The sequence below is a fragment of the Desmodus rotundus genome, chromosome 4, assembly GCF_022682495.2.
Source record: "Desmodus rotundus isolate HL8 chromosome 4, HLdesRot8A.1, whole genome shotgun sequence".
Classification (NCBI taxonomy): Eukaryota; Metazoa; Chordata; class Mammalia; order Chiroptera; family Phyllostomidae; genus Desmodus; species Desmodus rotundus.
Window position 1 is genome coordinate 140,602,888 of NC_071390.1, and position 20,982 is coordinate 140,623,869.

The window sequence follows — 20,982 nt, forward strand, 5'->3', positions numbered from 1 at the left end:
TCCAACTTTTTCACAAATGTTGATATGTGAAAATTCTCATCTGGGTTATAATATTTAAAGGTGCTTCTGAGTAAATTTTTCCATAGTTTTTTGAAATTATAAATAGTAGTCACTTCTTACTTTTTTTCCTCTAAGAAATAGGCCAAGACAGAGAATTGTGTGGATTTTCCAAAAGTCCTCCTATATAAGAAAGTCTGAATGGCAGTTTTGATTAGTACTAGAAAATGACGTGAGTTTTCAAAGCTAATAAATCTAGAAGTTTTGTACAAATCCAAACTTAATAAAGAAACTGTATATGCCATGGACTGAATTGTGTTTTCATAAAATTCATGTGTGGAAGCCCTGTGGAGCTATTCTTAGAAATAGGGCCCTTAGGAAGTAAGTGCAGTTAATTGAGGTCATAAAGGTGGGGTCATAATCCAAAGGGATTGGTGTCCTTACAAGAGGAAGGGAGACACCAGAGAACTTTCTTTCTCCACCTTGTGAAAACCCAGTAAGAAGGTGGCCATCTACAAGCCAGGAGGAGTGCTCTCACACAAAACCAAATCAGCCAGGACCTTGATCTTGGACTTCCCAGTTCCTGAATAGTGAGAAATAAATTTTTGTTGTTTAAGCCACCCAGTTTATGTTATTTTGTTAGGGCAGCCTGAGCTGGCCAAGTCTGTATGTATATAATACCCAAGCTTTGGCTCTATATGGATGCTAAATCTAGAACAAAAAATGTCCATCCTTTTAAATTATGATGGTATTTTTTGATTATCAGAATATTTGAGGCCCTCCACCTAATTGTTTCTTTCTGGTTGATTAGAAAAATACACCATTCCAAGAATTACCGAGAAATTTAACAACACTGTAAAAAGATCACACATTTACCCATCACAATATACATACAGTGCATTTGAAAACTAGTGCACACGTATGTAAGACCCATGAATTTTTCAGTGTGCACAGATGACACATAGCGGTCGTAGGGGTTCTTGCACCTCCTACAGCGAGTCTGTGATTTTTGCCTCTAATCCTGGGGCCAATCTGTAATTTATCAAGGATGATTAAGAACTACGTGTTGAAATTGTATAATAGTGTGGAGGTACTATAACTAGCTACCTGTACTGGCTTTCAAACTGCACACTTTTATTTCTTTTGGTGAGTAGCACTTAAATAAGGCAGAGTCTTTTGTTCCATGCTTAGCAATTGCTTCCTATTTGTCTTATGACTTTGGGATGTCAGAACCTTAGTTGAAGGCAATTTAAGAGAGAACCTAATTCAATTCTCTTATACAAAGTGGAGTCCAGAACTTAAACAAATGAGGCACACACTGTACTTGAACCCAAATCTCCTTTGAGCTACATTATTTTAATGGCAAATTTGTGTGTTTTCATAGAATCTTATAAATAGTTTAAATTTTTTCAATCACACATTTTTTTGCTATATTTTTGGAGTCTTCAAAGAAACCTTGTAAGTTGGCAATGCAGCTCTTTAGTGGCCACTGCTTAGGGATGCTTGCTTGTATTTATAAAAGATAAATCGAGATGTTAGTAATTCACTCAAAACTGCTTCAGAATTTCCCTCTGGCCTCTTCTTCCTCACCACCTAAGCCTGGAAATAGTCTCTAGGCTCATTCTTGCAAAGGTTAAAGGTTTCCACCAGGGGCCTATTAAAGCATGCTATATCCAGTGGAAAATAGGTTCTGCTTCATTGAATAAATGAATCAACATAAGCACATAGCAACACATCTCAAAATGCCTGGAGATCTAGGCAATTGCTTAATTGAACTGTAGAGCCTTGATTTGGCTGTTATTTTGAAAGATCACAAGTAATGATGGTATGCCTCTGGCCATACAGCTTACCCTCCTGCCTAGCACTTAAGATGATCTCCTCTGTGAGAGAGATTGTTACTGGGAAAATGGAAACTATTTTGTAGTAGAAATATTGCTGGAAACCCAAATTTTATGTGTCGCACAGTAGACCTCACAATAAACTCTCTCTGTCTGTTTCCCTCTGTCTCTCTCTCACACAGATACACACACAATTTTACATTCTTGAAGGTCACTCAATTAAAATCCTGTGAATAATTAACACAATAAATCAGGTCTATTGAGTCATAGACAAGCTAATTGATCACATAGGTAAAAATCCTTAGAGAAATGGTGAAGGTGTGTGTAACAGGTGAGCATAATGAGAACTGCTGCAATAATCGATATAATCAACAAGACAGAGGATTTAAAATTTTCTGATAAATTGAATTATATTCCATGTAATTGTTCTTAGTATCTGAGAGGATTGCTATAGTACTTGCAAATGTATGCTGAAGGCTATTTGAAGGTACTATGTAATTCCCATGGTGCTGAAATTGTGTAGGGTTCATTTAATAATCCTTTATATCCTGTTCATAGGCTTTTTAATTGTGTTTAAATACATTGGTCTAATTTGCTCCATTGGAAACCGAGTGAAGAAAGCTAAGTACTATCCTTTGCTTTTTATTAATAGAGACATTCATATAACCTACGTCTCTGCCCTCACCACATTCTCTCTTAGTCACCATCTTCATACGTAGTTAGGAAGGGTGAGGGCGCACACTTCTCTCCTTGTAGTCTTCCCCATGTCTCATGACTCCCTCAATGCTCCCAGCCCTGCCCATTCTGCTCGGATGCTCCTGCGGTCCTGGATTCACCTTTTTCTACATGATTTTACCTCGGGCAGAGGAAGAATTATGTGCCCAGAGAAGTTCACACTTTTAATCCACTGAAATGAACTGAATGTGTACTTGCCTTCACTAAAGTGACAGAATTTACCAGGGATGAGTCCTGTGGGAATCGGGGATCTGAAACCACAGCACTGCTCCCTTTCCCCAGCCCTTCCCCGCCTCTCATCCCCTCCTCACAGCTTTGTCAGCACGTAGCTGTCTTCAGCCTACTCCTTCTTTTTGAGATCTTTGAAAATATGTCCTAAAAAGAAGCCAGTTGTTTATACTAGGATAATAACAAAACAAAACAAAACATGAGTCTGATTCAAAGTCTCTCATAGAATTAGACCGGTAAACATAGCCGCGATCTACCAATGCTATTGAATAATCCTTCACTATTACCTCCCATACGTTCTATCAAATGTTTCTCACTAAAACTGAGTTGTGTCTTTTTAAGTATTTTTTTAAGATTTTTATTTATTTATTTTTAGAGAGAAGGGAAGGGAGGGAAAAAGAGAGGGAGAGAAACATCAATGTGTGGTAGCCTCTCATGCGCCCCCCCACTGGGAACTGACCTGGCCCGCAACCCAGGCATGTTCCCTGCCTGGGAATCAAACCAGAGACCCTTTGGTTCACAGCTCCCGCTCAGTCCTCTGAGCCACACCAGCCAGGGCTGAGTTGTATCTTATACACATGAAACAAATGACTTCTGCATAATAGAGTGAAAAAAGAAGAGGCAATTTGTTGATGTGTCAGTAAAATGCGTACATCATAAAAGTATTTTATAAAGATTCAAAGTTTAATCTCAATCAAAATTTAGTGGGAAAGATTGCACTGTACATCAACTAGGTCATCAGAGCTGGTAAAGAAAAAAATTAGTGAAAATTTATATAAGCTATTTTATGGAGCAATTTCAAGTTATTAACCTTAAAGCTCTACATTGAGTATGAATATCTGATTTATAGTATGGTCAGGACTCTTCTTCAAGCACTTTTCAAAGGACTTAGTATAGAAATTCTATAGTAACTGAAAATGACATTGTAGCCTTGTGTCTTCTGATACATGTTGGTGGTTTGATTTCAAGAATCAACACTTAATGCTTTTAAGCATCTTGACATATTTTTAATGCTTTATGTGAAGAAAAAAAGCAAGTGGTTATACATAATGTATATTGTTTTTCAAAAAAACACAGATTAAGGATAAAAAAATCTCCCAAATCCCATTATCAAGAAATAACTAATCAGTGTAGGTCAGATATCTTTGGCACACATCTATCTGTCTGTCTATCTATCTACCGATCGATCGATCTATCTATCTATAAAATCAGAGAGGGTAGAGAGATAGAAATTAAAGGTATAGCACATTTATATTTAGATGGATGTAATTTTATAAAATCGGATTAAACTACGAATACCGTATTTGAGGAAAATAATGAACTTTCCTTTGTACCTGCTGGCCTTTGGTGGCATGAAGGCCATCTACTGGTCACTAGTTTCAGGCTTTTGCCTCAAATGGTTCTCTTAAAATTAAAAATTTGGGTTTCCTACTTTTTAACACTAGATTCCTATAGTTCAGATTTATGATTGCTGCTATGAAATATGATCATCGACTTAGACAATTTTTTATTTATTTTCATGGTTGATATTTGCAATGTGACTTGTAACCATAATAACTAAAATGTCCTGTTTCTCCGAACATAATTTCTGTGGAGTCAGTGCTCACTATCTAAAGCTTCCCTGTTCCTGGGGCCACGTTTGATTCACCTCTTGATTGAATTGGTTGTGTAAGTAGTATTACATTGGTAAGAAAGTTGCATTTGTGGTATATTCCCTCTGCATTTGTATGTATTAGAAATATATCTGCTGCCTTTATACTTTGTAGAACTCGGTTGGGTTAATAGTTCTTGAGTCACAACTTTCTTCTCTCAGATTGTGTGGATATTGTTTCCACTGGATATTATGAGGAAGTAACAGACTATCCGAAGTTTTTTCCTCCTTATACATAGCTTGATTTGTCTTTCTAGATGCTTGTAAGACTTCTTTTTAAAAAATCTGCCCTGGCTGGTGTGGCTCATTTGGTTGTAGCATTATCCCACAGGGTTGCAGGTTTGATTCCCAGTCCAGGCACATACCTAGGTTGCGGGTTCCGTCCCCCCGTCGGGATGCATATGTTCCCCTGTCTGGGCGCATAAGGGGACAGCCAATTGATGCTTCTCTCTCGCATTGGTGTTTCTCTATCTCTTCCTTTCTCTGTCCCTTTCTCTCTCCGTCCAAAAGCAATAAACAAATGTCCCCTGGGAAGGATAAAAAAAAAAAATCTGTGAGAAATCACACCAGGAAATTTCTTAGTACTCAAAATCCTATCATAAGTTTTCTTGGGACATGTTGTATAAGTTCAAGTCTTTATCTCAGAAAAATTGTTTTAACATTTTAAAAGAATGTTTCTATGCCAAATAGATAGGTGTTTGTGTATCCTTTTTCATAATTTATTTAACTGTCTATCTTTGACATTTATTTTATTCTTATTTTCCATTTCGTCTTGTGTATATTTTGTAAGATTGTTGTCTGTGTCCTGGCTAGTAATTTTATGTTTATTCTGCTCTTGTTACTACTGAGTTCATCTCTGTACTTTTTTCCCTGAGTACCGCCAGTTCATTCTTTCTCTCATTTTAAAAAATTTTATCGTGTCCTTTGGTTTCTTATATTAAGGTGATTTTTATATCACAGTGAACTACTTTTAAATATTTGTTTCTGAGTAGTTAATATACATAGGTAATGCTTTCAAATAGCTTTACCTTTAAATGCACTATACAGTCTTAGTGAAATAATTTATATAATATATTTGTGTATATTAACACCTGGCAGAAACTATTGAAATTATAATATTCCTTTACTTATTGTGAAACTATCTTTGTGAAGTAACCAATTGATCTAATGCTAAATAAATTTACTTAAGAACTTTGATTATTTTTATGTATTCATATATATTTAAATGACTAGCACAGTGATGTTCATATAATATCAATATTTTTTAGTGCACAATGAAATTAATTTGGAATTCAAGTCCTATTACTGCATCAGGCAGTGTGAGGCGTTCATAAAAGTTATCCATCATAAAAGCAACTTAACTCCCGTGATATAAAAGAAGACAGCGTTTGGGTTAGGAACCGGGTAAACTGCGTGGTGCAGAATGGTTCGGTCACAGTTATGAGGGCTTTTTCTCTGAGTTTTTGGTGTGTGCCCCTGTTTGTTTACAGCTGTGCGTTTCCCAGCATGTTTGAGAAGCATGGGTTTATGGGGTTTATAGCTGCCTGCTGTGCAATCTACTTTCAGTAACTGTTGGTTTCCTAAATGAATTGGCAACGAGGGTGTCACAGCAGTGCTTTGCTTTATTTTCTGTGGTATCAGAAATAGTTTGCGTCTGAGGAGTAAAGGAAAATCTTTGTGCCTGAAGTGGCTTTTAACAACTCTTTAAGTACCATTACTCCTATAAAGGACAATGTGTGGTCTGAATAATTTCACAGTGCTAAAATATCACATTTTTAAGGCAGCTATTTCATTGCTTTCCTGAATCACTGAGCTCAACAATTCTCCCTCATCTTTTGGAAGGGAGTGCTGGCAGCCCTAAGATATGGAATCTCCCTTGGACTACCTAGAATTTTATCCCGGCTTTTGTCTTTGTATCTCTTTTTTTCTCCTTTCTCTGCAGAATTTCCTAATCTTTCATCATGGGTATACACATAATTTGTATGTGATACCCAGAGTTTAATTGGAGTTTACTTAGGAACTTTACTATTTTTTTAATCTTACTGTTAACATGTAATTATTGTTCTCAATATTTACATTTAATATCATATTATTTTAGTCACGCAGCAAAATCTATTTAGAATATTCTTTTCCTTTATGTGGTCAGTTTTATATATATATATGTGTGTATATATATATATATATACATATATATATATATATATATATACTGATGACTCTTGAACAGATACTGGGGGTTTTGCTTTGACAAGATTTCAAGAATAATTGTAGTTTATTTAATTAGCATAACTAATAAGTTCATTAGACAAAATTCATATCCCAAACATTATTCAAATCATAGACACTCTATTCAGTAACTGTTATTCTTACATATATGTGAATGTTTAAAATATATTTTATCTAGTGGACTTCTTAAATTGATATATATAATTACATTTCATGGTAAAAAATTAATTGCAACTTGAATTAGTCAAGAATCATGATTTTTCTGGGTGTACATTAGCGAAATAACCTTTAAAAACATTTAAAAACATTTTAAACATTTAAAAACATGAGAGAAAATAAAGGTTCTGTGACAGGCACCATGCTGATATCAATATTGAGAGATGAGTAGAATTTAGTAATCCAAGTTATAGAGAAAAATGTATTATTTCCATTTCTAGGACCATTACCTGAAAGCGGCCCTACTGTAACGCTAGCATTAAAGAAGAGGAGTTTGAATTTGTTGTCACTCAACAGTAATCACAGTTCAGGCTTTCCGTGAAGAGTTCCCAAAGTGAGATTTTCCTCGGTCAGCAACTAGAGCGCTGCCTAACGTTACTGTAGCGGAAAGGCTGTTACACACAGAGTGTACCTTTCCCTCTAAGTTTTATTTATTTAGCAATTTCTTCTAAAGAGGCTTATTAATTTTATATATTTTTAAATCTAATATCCCTTAGAGGTTATTTAATTAACTCTTTTGACTACTTTGAAGAATACTAATGTTTCTAATTTTATAGTATCATGTTTTGTTTATATTTTAAGAATTCTAGGGACACTGTCCCTGTTCCATTCTTTTCTTTTGAGGACTGACTTTTTAATTTCTTTCAAGGGAACTCTGTAAATTACATAAGTTACATATATAGTGATTTAAATGCTTCTTTCTTTCAGCTTTATTGAGCTATCATTGACATGTAACATTGTGTAAGTTTAAGGTATCCAACAGGTTGACTTGGTATACTAATATATTGCAAAATGATTACCAACCACCATAGCATCAGCTAACACTGACATCATTAGTACCTAATTACCAGTTCTTTGTTGTGGGGAAGACGTTTAAAATCTACTCTCTTAGCACCTTTCAAGTGTGTAATACAGTGTTAACTGTAGTCACCATGCTGTAGAGGAGATCCTCAGAACTTCTTCATTTTATAACTGGAGTTTGAACTCTTTTTTTAAAATATATATATATTATGGATTATGCCATTACAGGTGTCCCATTATTTTTTCTCCCCTCTATTCCCTTCCCCGCTGCACCCCCTCCCATCAGCATCTCCCCCCCGCCCCCCGCTGCCGACCTTAGTTCATGTCCTATGTGTCAGTTCTTTGGCTTCTCCACTTCCCATACTATACTTAACCTCCCCCTGTCCATTTTGTACCTAGCATTTATGCTTCTCATTCCCTGTACCTTTCTCCCTATTCTCCCCCTTCCCCTCCTCACTGATAACCCTTCGTGTGATCTCCATTTCGGTGATTGTGTTCCAGTTCTAGCTGTTTGCTCAGTTTGTTTTTGTTTTTGTTTTGTTTTTTAAGTTCAGTTGATAGTTGTGTTTGTTGTCATTTTACGGTTCATATTTTTGATCATCTTCTTTTTCTTAGAAAAGTCCCTTTATCATTTCCTATAATAAGGGTTTGGTAATGATGAACTACTTTAACTTTACCTTATCTGGGAAACACTTTATCTGCCTTTCCATTCTATTTTTTAAAGTATTTTTTTATTGTTGTTCAAGTATAGTTGTCTCCGTTTTCCCCCTGCCCAGCCATCCCCATCTCCCACCCTTGATCCTACCCCACTTTGGCTTTGTCTTTGGGTCCTTCATACATGTTCATTGACAACCTTTATCCCTTTCCCCCCATTACAGCTTTGCTGGATAGAGTCATCTTGAATGTAGGTCCTTGCCTTTCATGACTTTGAATACTTCTTTCCAGTCCCTTCTTGCCTGAAAGGTTTCTTTTAAGAAGTCAGCTTTGACCAACATTTCCCCATTTTCCCAAAACCCCGGAACCTGGTAACCACCATTCTATTCTATGTTTACATGAGTTCAGCTTTTTTTACATCCCACATATCAAAACATGCAGTACTTGTCATTCTCTGACTCTTTTCACTTAGCATAATGCCCTCAAGTTCCATCTCTGCTCTGTTCTTGACTTGCATTATCCTCTATTATTATAGGAGGACACAGATCACAATTACTATATATCTCGGATATATGGCCCATCTGATTCTGCCAGTCGGGACTTGTGGGTGAACATAGACCAAATGGAAAAGGACAAAGTGAAGATTCACGGAATACTCTCCAATACTCATCGGCAAGCTGCAGTAAGTGCTTAAACATTTTGAATTTATTTTTACCTGCTGTGAAAAAAATTTTGCTTTACTTGGCCTACCAATACTTTGTGATGATGATCACTTTTCAAGTATATTTATTTCTGCAATTGCAAGTTAGATTAACAATTGCATATATTATAGAAGATGAAAAAAATATTTTGAGAAGCCACCATTAATTTAACTATTAATTAATCAAGTTAACAATTAATTTCTGTAGTGAGAGGGTGAGTTGTATATTTAAAGTTAAGATAGATTTTGAATGATTTTCAGTTTTCTTGTAATCCATGAGTTTACAGAACATTTTTTTTAAAAATTACATTAATCTAGTATCTTCCATTTGATATGAGTTTCTTACTCAGAATCTGAGAAAGATTTAACTAGAAACACTTATGATTCAGATAACACATGTAGACCAAGTTATGTATCTAAGTGAAGCAGTGTGATGTAAATGGAAAAAAATAAAAACCTAGAAGTCTGCAAACATATTTTAAGCCTGAGTTCATTATTTACCAGCCATGATTTCTTAAACAAATAGTGTAACTATTCTGAGGCAGTTTCCAGATCCGTATGGTGACTATAACAGGGCAATTAATATAGGCCTCACCTATCATGGCCATTGATTTCCTATTTAATCTGTTAGGCTGAATGTTTACACAGATTAGCTTTTTGGTCTTCACAACAATCCTATGATTTCAATAGTTTGTCACCCAGGTATTGAGGATGAGAGAAATGAATCCTGGAAAAATAAGTCGCCTACCTAAGTGACCCTAGCCAGTGAGTGATGAAAGTAGGATGCTGACCTAGGCAGTCAAGCCCGCACTCAAAACGTGTGTGTAAAATTTACCACACTTGGGTCTCAGCAGTTTTTTAAAAATTTTTATTTATTTATTTATTTTTAGAGAGAGGGGAGAGGAGGGAAAAAGGAGAGAAATATTGATCAGTTGCCTTTTGCATGCCCCCAGTCGGGGACCTGGCCCGCAACACAGGCATTTGCCCTGACTGGGAACTGAACCCATGACCTTTTGGTTTGCAGAATGATGCCCCACCCACTGAGCCACATCAGTCAGGGTTCTTCTCAACAGCTTTTGATAATTATTTCTGGCTAAGTGCCTGATTTAACATTTTAGATATTATTTCGTTTTTCTATCAAGGACAGTAGCAGTGATCTTACCATCAATGAAATACTGTTTAGTTTAGTGTGCCTTAAAGTGAAAAAAATCTTTAACCTTTCAAGTGTTATAGCATAGTTCATATAAAGAGTCAATGGCTTAAGTGATTCAGAGACACAGATTTCATAAGTATAAAATATCTGAAATTTTGGCCACAACCATTATATATATGTAGATTTTCCAATTTCAGAAGGTCGACCTCTAATAGTTAAAATGCAAATTAATTATAATCCACCATGATGATTTATTCAATTTTCAGTGTAGAGCACATGTTTTCTGAGGCAGAGAAGGAAAGGAAGTAGCCACCCCTCCTTGCTGAATTTCATTATCCTTCCTTTCCATTCCCCAGTAACCCCGGGCGAGATGATAGATTGGGAAACGATTCACTGCTAGCTTTAGAACAGATCTTCAAAAGAAGTGAAAATGTGAAAGATTGTATTAAGACAACATTTATTCCAAAGTTATTGCATTTGAAAATCCTCCCACTGTATTACAGTGCCTACTAGTATAAAATATACTTGGTAAAAGTTTGAACATTGCTGTATCCTATCAGAGAATACGAAAAGTGACCAAGTTCTGGTGTTGGCCACTATGGGTGACGTCTCTAGGCGGAGAAAGGTCATTAGTTAAAATGTTAGCTGATTTCTCCTTACACACTTATATCACCATTATCTCTTTCTCCTGTGTTCTCTGAAAGGTGATATAGTTGGCATGTCCCTTGAAGAAGATTTTTTTTCTCTTTGCAGTAGGATCTGCTTGGTTGCCCTGTAACCTCAGGTCTCTGGTAGTTTTGAGAAAACTCAGGATGCTGTAATTCATTTTTTCTTACTGTTAGCGTGGCAGTGACACTGTTGCTTTCAACACCAGAGATTGGCCTTATTACAAATAGAAAAACTGGAGCTGATGCTTGGAACTCACTTGGTACTTCACGCACTGATCTTTTAAATAATTGGTAAAAAGCTTTATGTTAGCTGCTCTGTTATAATCATAGGTTGGTTTCTTTTTTTTTCATGAGAATTTAGTCCATTATCAGACATTTCTTAGAGTTAAAATTTGGTCCATTTCCCTGTCACCACTAACAGAACACACACACATCAGTCACACACTTCCATTTACAACAATGAACTTAATAATGTAGGGGAGTAAAAATAAATTTCCTGCTAACCTTCTAAGTTCTTCTGGCTGGACAATAATGAAATTAATATGAGACAGATTAATAGGAGAAAATTACCAGATTTACTATTGTGTACATACAGGGGTTTCAAAAGAGTATGAGAGCCCAGGACAGATAAGGTAGTTTTAGGACTTATATTCCCTCTTGAGCCAAGAAGAAAGGGCAATCGAGGTTTGTAGTGTAGGCTTCAAAGTGTGAGAAGGCAATTCACAGGCAGATGGAAAGCAAGTGGTTGTTACATTAATGCTTGCTGGGCCGCAGTTAACAATGGGGCACAGTGAGGACTTTGATCAAAAGATTCTTGCGAGGTTCCTCCCCATCACACTTACTGCACATTATCTAAAATGAGAGCTGTCTTCCTGGACCTGGTTTTCTGTCTGAATTCCCTTAGGCAGGTAGAGGCGTCAAAAATTATTTCCTGAGTCTTTTCTTGCTTGAAAATTACCAGATTTTTAAAGCAATCAGCATTCCAAAAGGCATATTTTGTGGTGCCTTACTCTCTGCTTCCCTTCAATACTATGTCTTAGTTTCCTTTATTTGTTTATTTTGTTTTTTAAATTCCACATAAATGTAAAATCATAAGGTATCTTTATCTGAATTATTTCATTTAGCATAATACCCTCTAGGTTCATCCATGTTGTTGCAAACGTAAGATTTCATTCTTTTTTATGTACAAGTAATATTCCATTGCATGTAGTACCACAGCTTTTTTATCCATTTGTCTATCAATGCAACCTTAGGTTGCTTCCATATCTTGGCTATTTAAATAATGCTGCAATGAGCATAGGAATGCATGTGTCTTTTTAAATTAGTGTTTTGGATTTCTTCAGATAGATATCCAGAAGTGGGATTTCTGGGTCATACAGTTCTGGAACCAGCAAAGTTAGTATTCTTGCTGCCTGTCACTTCCAGGACCAATAAATAGAGACAAGGATTGAATCTTTACCTGCGCTTTATTCAGATCCCGGCAATCTGAGAAGGTAGTGGATTACGTACCATAAAAAAGTCTTAATCTCTCATCTCAAACCAACCTTTTCATAAGAAGAAAAGGGTAGGTAAGGGGTTTGGAAAAAGGTTAATCAGACAAGAATTGCAGTCCTTGCTAACTTTCCTACTACTTCTTTATCTGCTGATCAACAATTCTTTATCTGCAACTCAGACCTTCCCTAATGGCTCAGACTCCATCTCCATTGCTTGCAGACCTCTTGGAACACAAGGTTCAATTGCTTGTCTCCACCTCCTGGAGTCATGTAGGTTACGATTCCAGTTCCTGAAGTAAGAGCTTTCCATGTGCATTAATCACTTAAGCCTAGCAATTATAACTAAGGCTAAAATCTTCAATTCTTGAATTCCCTTATCAGTTCCATTTTTAATTTTTTGAGGAACCTTCATGCTGTTTTCCATAGTGGCTGCACCAGTTTGTAACCCCACCAACAGTGTACAAGGGTTTTCTTTTCTCCAATGGAAAAATTTGCCACTTGGACTCCATTTAAATAAGCTTTATATCTTGAAACTTATAAATTGAGTTAATGGAAAATTATTTTTTCTGCAAATATTATTTGTTTCAAAAATGTGATTGTTAAAAATTACTATGAGATTTCCAAATTGGAGAGAGTGGTGCATGGTTTAACATGTCCTCAGTTGGCCTCCTTACATTTCCAATACTGCCTACATCTCTTTCCTCAATTTCTATTGTGCCTTCCTCAGAGTAGAATTAGGTTGTTAGAGATGAGGACAGAATTGTGATGGTAAGGTACCAGGTGGCTCAATAATGTCCACACAGTCCCTCCTTCCCACCTCCACAAAACACACACAATACAGGCACCAAACTTACCAAACAGCAAGTGGGTCCTGCTGCCCGCACCACCCTCTAGGCAAAATTCTGGAGACAAAGGTTTGGTGATAAAGGGAAGAAATCTTTATTCAAAAGCTACACAGTTTTGAAACAACAGCTTTCTGTATGCATTAGTCACTTAAGCCTACCAATTAAGGCTAAAATATTGAACTCTTTAATTATAGCTTTAATTTCTTAAGTCTCTCAATGAAGCCTCAACTCTTTAACTCTTTAGTTACAGCTTCAATCACTTAAACCTATCAATTAAGGCTAAATACTTTAACCCCTGAGTTCTCCTATCATTTCCCCTGTTAGTTTTTAATTATCTTATTTCTATAGGGTTAGTTTACAAACGAAAACAACATAAGATACAAAAGTGCCACAATTTTGAAAGAATGGCAGTCTTTTGCGTCAGAGCTCATCCCCTCTAGAAACCCCCCCACCCCGACAAAAATAACCCTGCCACCCTCTGCCAGGCCAGCCTGATCCTAGGCTGCAGCTGGAGTTCCTTCCTATCTAAAAATCCATCCAAAATATCATCCTGTGGGAACTGCAGGCAGCTGCAGCACAATCGTCCAGGCATCCTCAAGGAAGAGGAACCCAAGTGCCAGTTTCTGCCATCTTTTTTATTTTAAATCTTCTAGGCCATAATTCCGTGTGCTCTAAAGGCATTCAGCTTCTCAGCCAATCCTGTCCTAGACTGTATACCGTTGCCTCGGGCACTTCCTCCTACCGCCCCTTCCTACTCCTCCCAGTGGTCCAATTAGATGTCTCTGTATCAAAAGCACAGGTACTGTCCCCATGATACTGCTGAGAGGTTTTAGCACAAGGAAAAATGGCAAATGGGGAAGAAGGCATCCATTTTATAAATTTGATTTGCTGATATCATAATTATTATAATCTTTGATTCGGAGCCCTAAGGGAAAAGGAAACTTTCTGTAATATTATCACCAAATGATATAATTTGTATGCCTAAGGGCATGCATTCTGTCAACAAATTAGACACAAAAAAAGAAAGAAGGAAAGAGAGGAAAGGAAGATCTAGCTAGGGGCAGACCCAGGGGCAGACCCAGGGACAGTTGGTTAACTAATCCAGCCTTAAGTAGGAAAGGTAGAAGATTGATGTTTCTGAAGGTACAGCTTCCTTCCCCTTCCCTGGCTTCCTCAGAATGGTTCAGAGGAAGTCAAAGGAGTGTCTGACTTGGAAGCATGATTTCTGAAAAAATTTTTTCCTCTTTCACCGTCATTCATCAATGTGATCCAAAGAGCACTTTGGAATCTTAGATTAATATTTTAGAAAGAGGAGGAGGGTGGAAACAGTACAAATTTTCCCTTTTCTTCATTAACAATAATTCTTATAATTTCAGGGCAGAATGTTGTATTCTGAATCAATTATAAGTGATTTATAAATCATTTAGTTTACATGTTGCACATGTCAGAACACACTGATTTGTCTTTCCTTTTACAGTGTAAGCCATACTCATTAGTATTTATATTACATATGTATACTATAATTTGATTACATATTCTTTCAAACATCTCATTGTCCTTTTTGGTTTGAATAACATTTCTTAAATCATTATCACACAAAAAGCAGATGTTAAAACCTCGTTTTACCTTTGACAAATTAAAGGAAGGCTCATGCCCTGGCCCGATGACTCCGTTGACTGAAACATCGTCCCGTACACCGAAAGGTCATGGGTTCAATCCCAAGTCAGGGCACATACCTAGGTTGAGGGTTCCTAGTTGGGGTGCATGTGGGAGGCACCTAATCGTTGTTTCTCACATCAATGTTTCTTTCTCTCTCTCCTCCTTCCTCTCTCTCTAAAATCAATAAACATATTCTTTGGTGAGAATTTTTAAAAGCTTAAAAAAAAGGAAGGATCATACCTTCCTACAGAAAGGAAAGTTGAAAAACTTATGTTAAGTTCCTAGCATATGGTAAGCCATGAGCCAGGCACTTTATATTCAAATACTGGTACTTACTTGGTTTTTTTTTTTCCTTTATTAAAAGCTGCACAGTTGTCAGGCTGCAGATATAGAAGTTTCTACAAAATCTAGGAAGCAGTCTACAAATGTTCCTTATCCTGTGTGTGGGCCTTCAAATTCCATAATTTTGATATTTTCTTCTCTGCTTTTATATCATATACTTTTATTCTTTGCTGGGCACAAAGTTTGGTTCATTAGCCAGTCATTTCCACAAACTACAGTATATGAAATTCTGATTCACAGTATGATACCACTTTCCAGTGGAAGGAATCTGGGATTATAGAAGCTGTAAAACCATGGCTCTAAACGTTATTTTCTCAGATTCTGGCCTCTCTGCATTTCACTTTTATAACCTGCCTGCCTTAACTACCCTTCAGTTCTAATTTGAGAATAAAAAATAAAATAGACATGAAAGAATATTAAAAGCATCAAATAAAAATAAGATTGTGACTGCATTGTTATTTGAAAGTCCTAAATTTTTACGACAAAAAAATAACCCCCAAATAAATTAAATTCTCAGTATTCTCTAAGAGTCTAGATAGACAGATCTTTATATCTGTATGTCTCCACATATGTTTTTTGCCAGTAAATTGTCAGTGTGCTCTTTGCAAGACATAGTCAGTGTCTTGCAATTTCTTTGCAAGAAATTGTCAGTGTGCTCTTTGTCTTTGCAAAACAAGCCCTTAGCTTAAAAAATATATTTTTCTATTGGTTGGTAAAAAGATTGATTCTTTATATAAGAAACCCCAGCAAAATGAAATAAAACTTGTACTTTTTGAGATGGTGATTGTTTTGAATTTTAAAAATTGGACTGTTCTTGGCAAGGATTCTCAGACTACTTGAATATACGCAGAAACTTTCCATTTTAAAACAATATTTATTTTTTTTATTTTAGGGAGAGGGGAGGCGAGAGTGGGTAAGGGAAGGAGGGGGAAATGGAGAAAAACATCGATGAGAGAGAGAAACATCAATTGGCTGCCTTCTGCAAGAGCCCCACCTGGGGATGGGTCACAGAGCCGGAACCCAGGCATGGGCCCCTCCCTGACTGGAAATCAAACCAGAGACCTCTTGGTTTGCAGGACAATGCCCAACCAACTGAACCATGCCGGTCAGGGCTACAGAAACCTTCATTAAAAACATTAAGTATACTGCAGTTTTGTTTTGTTTTGTTTTGTTTTCAGGAAAACAGCATCATTTCTACTAGCATTTCCATGTGTCGTATATTTGCATAATGTTGATGTTGGGAGAGCTAAATTTGGATGCCAGTGGTGACTTTAGTCCATTATTTGCTCATGCTGCATAATTTCATTTTTTTCTGTGCATCAGAAAATCCGCTGATAAGTGCATATTTTTCTAAATGATTAACTCAAAAGGTAATTTAATTTGCCATCTTTATTAGGCTATTGTCTAGACCACACGTTTCTGTCTATGTTCTGTTCACACTGTCTAACAAGTTGCTTTTACTTATTTTTATTTGGTTGAGTGAATAAACATGCTGCTTTTTGTGTTTTGAATTGCTTTGTTTCAAGTAAGACCTCCACATACAGTTCATCAAACTGGCTTTACTTGCCTCTGTTCATGGCATTTTCCTCTATTTAATAGCAAGCTGAGATGAGTTGGGTGTGCAAATGTCAATCCACCTAGCTTGATTCGGGTCTAATTAATTCATTTTACATTACTATTGTCATTAAGTCACCTACTAATTTTGAGAATAATTCTTTCTGTCCCGAAGACAGTCTTACTTGAGGACCTTTGTTCCACTCAACAAATTAAGGTGAGGTTAGAGTAACTGAGTTCTGTTCTTCTGAGTGCCAAAGAAATGAGCTGGTCCGCCTGCCTCAAAGACAGAAAATACATGGAAAGAGCTATTTTCTCTTCTGTCTTCTGATGATGGCATTAATGACTTGAGTTCATCATATTTCAGTTTACTTTCCTCTTAATTTTCCATATTGTGTCTTTAGTGGAGGATGAACACCATTCTTTATATAAAATTAGCATAGATAAATTAGGAGGTAACTTTATACATTCTCTGTTACCAGTGATGGCTATAGAATAAATATCTACTCAGCATTTTAAAGTCGTAAGTGAGGTGAATACTTGAGGTTTCTGTGAAACCCTCTTAGAAGATGTCACATTAACCACTCGTGGTCATAAAGCTGCTAAACTAGGACACTATGACCATGTCTCTGATAGAATAAGTAAGTCCATCTATTCCTGTCTTTCATCGTAGATTCTCTTTTCCAGGATATTTTTTATCCTGTTTTCTGAGATCTCTCCATGAAGACTTAACAGCAGTTAATTTTAATTTTTTTATGTCTTGATTTGAGAGAGAAATCATCAATTTGTTGTCCACTTATTTGTGCATTCTTTGGTTGCTGCTTGTATGTGCCCTGACCAGAGATCAAACCCACAACCTTGACGTATCAGGAAGATGTTCTAACCAACCGAGCTGCCCAGCCAAGACCAACACAACAGCTTTATAATTAACCCGAGTTATAGGTTAATTATGAACAATATGAATGCAAAATATTCTCATCCTGAAGTTGTTCAGTGATTAAGCTTACACATGAATCTTTTGAAAGAAAATATTTTGTAAAAGAAAAGGTAGCAAAATATAAATAGAAAATAATATTCGTTAAGAGTGACCACAACTAAAAGTAAGCAGTTTTAATTCTTGTGAAATATCTTAAATTATACAAGAAAAAAAAAGGCATTTTGGGATGAAGATTTTCTCTGCCAGTTAGTGTTCCAGTATCTTTTAAAAATATTTTATGGGTATTTTCAGTATCTTTTATTTTTGTTTCTTCTCACCAAGTTAGAGCCTGCCTCTTTGTTGTAGACGATTGCCTTAGGGCCGCAATTTTCAACCCTCTCCAGCTCAGGGCTCACATAACCTAGAGTCATACCTCGGTGATCGCTGGCTTCAGAACTCATCAGACCCTGTACTCATGGCATTTTGATGAGAAAAAAGTTTCAGCATATGGCGCTTGCTCAGGACTCGTCACACTTGCTAGAACTTGTATGAGTCACGATGCCGTCTAGCAAGAGAAAAATGCTTCATGCTCCAGTACTTGGTTTCAGCACTCATCACACGTTCTGGAATGAATTAACGATGAGTGTTGAGGTACCGCTCTGATTACTAAAATTATGCAGCACACCAAAAAAATTAAATTTGTGCCAATCTGACCCAAAAAAGGTCTAATTTTGATTTATTCACACTGGATGGTTGTTATTGTGTTAGCTGTTGTCCTTTTTTAATTTGACAGCCTAAGGGATAACAGGTCAGTGTAAATAGTCAGGTATCGCATGTTTTAAAAATTCTTGTGGCACACCTGTTGAAAACCACTGCCTTGGGGAAATAGTCAAGATGAGATGTATTGTTGTTGTTTTTTTATATATAAATTGGCTTCCCATCAGAACTTCTACTGCACCCGAGTCCAGCCCCAGAAAGTGGGTGTCTCTTCCTTTCTTCACCAAGGGTGCTCTGTTAAGATGTCAGTGGGACTAGAAGTGAAACTCCTGTAGCTACTCTCAAGATAAAATGCCAGGAATTTCTTATCATGCAACAGCTATCTGAGAAGAAATACCAAATAAAATTCATTCTTGTCGAATACGCCACGTTAGGCATCTGTGCCCTGCTCCCAGACAGGTTAACCTGTGGATATGCTAGGGTGTCAGAAGGGAGCAGCTTTTAGAAGCTGTGTGGGGGGTAACGAGGGAACGAAGGGGAAAGGTCAGATCAAGGAACATGTATGTATGAAGGACGCATGGACAAACCCAACGGAGGGGGAGGATTGAATTGGGAGGTGAGGGGTGGGTAGGGTGGGGGTGAGTAATGGGGGGAAAATGGGGATAACTGTAATTGAACAATAATAAAAAAAATTTTTAAAAGAAGAAGCTGTATTGAGAGGTATCTATTTCCTTAGGTTTTGAAAAATCCAGAAGTTGGCAAATGTGGCCAAATGTTAAGCATAGGTGAATCTGTGTAAAATGTATAGGGGCCTCATTCTATTATTTTTGTAACTTTTCTTTCATTTGAAAATATTTCCAAATACAAAGTTAGGAAAATGCAAAGTTAGCAGAAGAGGATAAAGAGTTAAAATTGAACTTGGTCTAACCTCAATTTCAACCTGTAATCAAATTTTGAATTATTTGCCCCTCTTCTGATGTACTTTGCACTGAATGTCAAATCATAACACGTCTGTTGAGGGGCAGCTTGGTAACAGTGTTTAAACAGGCTGACTTAGAAACAGGCTACCTCAATTTGAGTCCCCATTCTCCTCCTGCTTCGCCAACTGCTAGCTGGGTGACTTCGAGCATGCTGTTTACTCTTGTTAATCATTTTCCTCATCTGTAAAATGGGAGTGAAACAGCATCAACATTTTAAAGTTGGTTTTAGAATTCAATGATGTAACATTTGCACGGTGCTTAATTCAGTGGCTGGCCCAGTGTTGTAGATGTCTGTTCCACTGATACTAATGATCATCATACAAATATTTAACTTTAAAACACTCACTTTCCACTGACAGGAAAGAAGCAGGACGGATTGTAATCAACTAGCAGGGGTGTCCAACTCATTTTCACCAGGGGTCACATCAGCCTCACAGTTGCCTTCAAAGGGCTGAATATAATTTTAGGACTGTATAAATGTAACTACTCCTTAACAGTTAAGCAGAAGCTGGGTGCTGCCACTGACAAATGGGAGGGCCGGATTCACCCTCGGACCTTGTGTTTGCCACCTGTGGCCTAAGGCGAGGCAGGGACTTTTCAGACTACAAAGGATAAGCTAGAAGGAGTACTTCTCCTGCCTGCCCTATTTGAGGATCAGTGGTCAAGGAAGTAACAAGAGTGTCAGTTGCCCTCATGTGTACTAGTGCTGTCCAAAGAGCTTTAGCAATGCATCCCTTTAAAGGCGTTTGGCAAGCAAGTACTGCTATGCTTCAATTCTGAAATGGAAAATTTCAGGACATGTAAGTGCTACCAGGTGAAGTGAGATGATGTTATCCAGAATCAAGTCTCTTTATCATTTTAATCCATTTCACGCTTGTCAAAGTCCTCACAACAATTGTTTTGGAGTTTCAAAGACATTTATATGACATCAAGTGTTGCCACTCAAAATGGGTTCCCTGGGGAGTAGCAGCAGCCCTGAGAGCTTATTAGAAACGTGGAATTTCACCCCCTTCATCCCAACACCTACCAATTCGTAATCTGTATTTTAATAAGAACCCTAAATGTTTCCTGTGCACCTTCTGGCTAGAGAAGCCTGAGGGATCCACTGCCTTGCTTCCGTAGCAGGGCACAAAATCAGGAAGTGGCTTTCCCTGGTTCTCTCTCTCTCCCATACCCTCCAAGGCTTTCCTTATAAAATCCTGTGGTACCTCCTATGTGCCTTTGAACTGGCTGTTGCTCTGCACCCTTCCTGAATGGTAGTCACGTAAGCAATTTGAATAATTCTCAAAATGTTCAAGTAGAGGCGTACTACCTAAGTCAGGTGTTTACTGGGACCCATGCAATTCGAGAGGCCGAAAGATATGGTGAGGGTTCACTTACCCTGTTTCACATGAGCGAGCATCAGGTAGCTGCAAAATGGTTACGCTTTGTTTTCTAATTTATGAACAGTTTCCTGCAGAGTGTCATTCAATATACAGGGGTAATGAAGTTCTCAGTTCTGTTATGGAAAATGTGCTGAAGCAGTTAGAATTCCTAACTCAGAAAATCAATTCAATTGATGGGCTTTATTTCTGAAAGACTGAGTATCCAGTCCCTTGTTTGTATATTT

General features: G+C 37.1%; 1 protein-coding gene across 1 annotated transcript in view; it reads left to right on the forward strand.

The window, feature by feature from the left end:
• The window catches only part of PLXDC2 (plexin domain containing 2), a 395,504-nt gene that overhangs the window by 196,196 nt on the left and 178,326 nt on the right, over positions 1–20,982 (forward strand). The window contains exon 4 of the mRNA XM_024576153.4: positions 8,882–9,028. Within this exon, the coding sequence (XP_024431921.1) occupies positions 8,882–9,028 (147 nt within the window). The remainder of the gene's footprint in view (positions 1–8,881; positions 9,029–20,982) is intronic.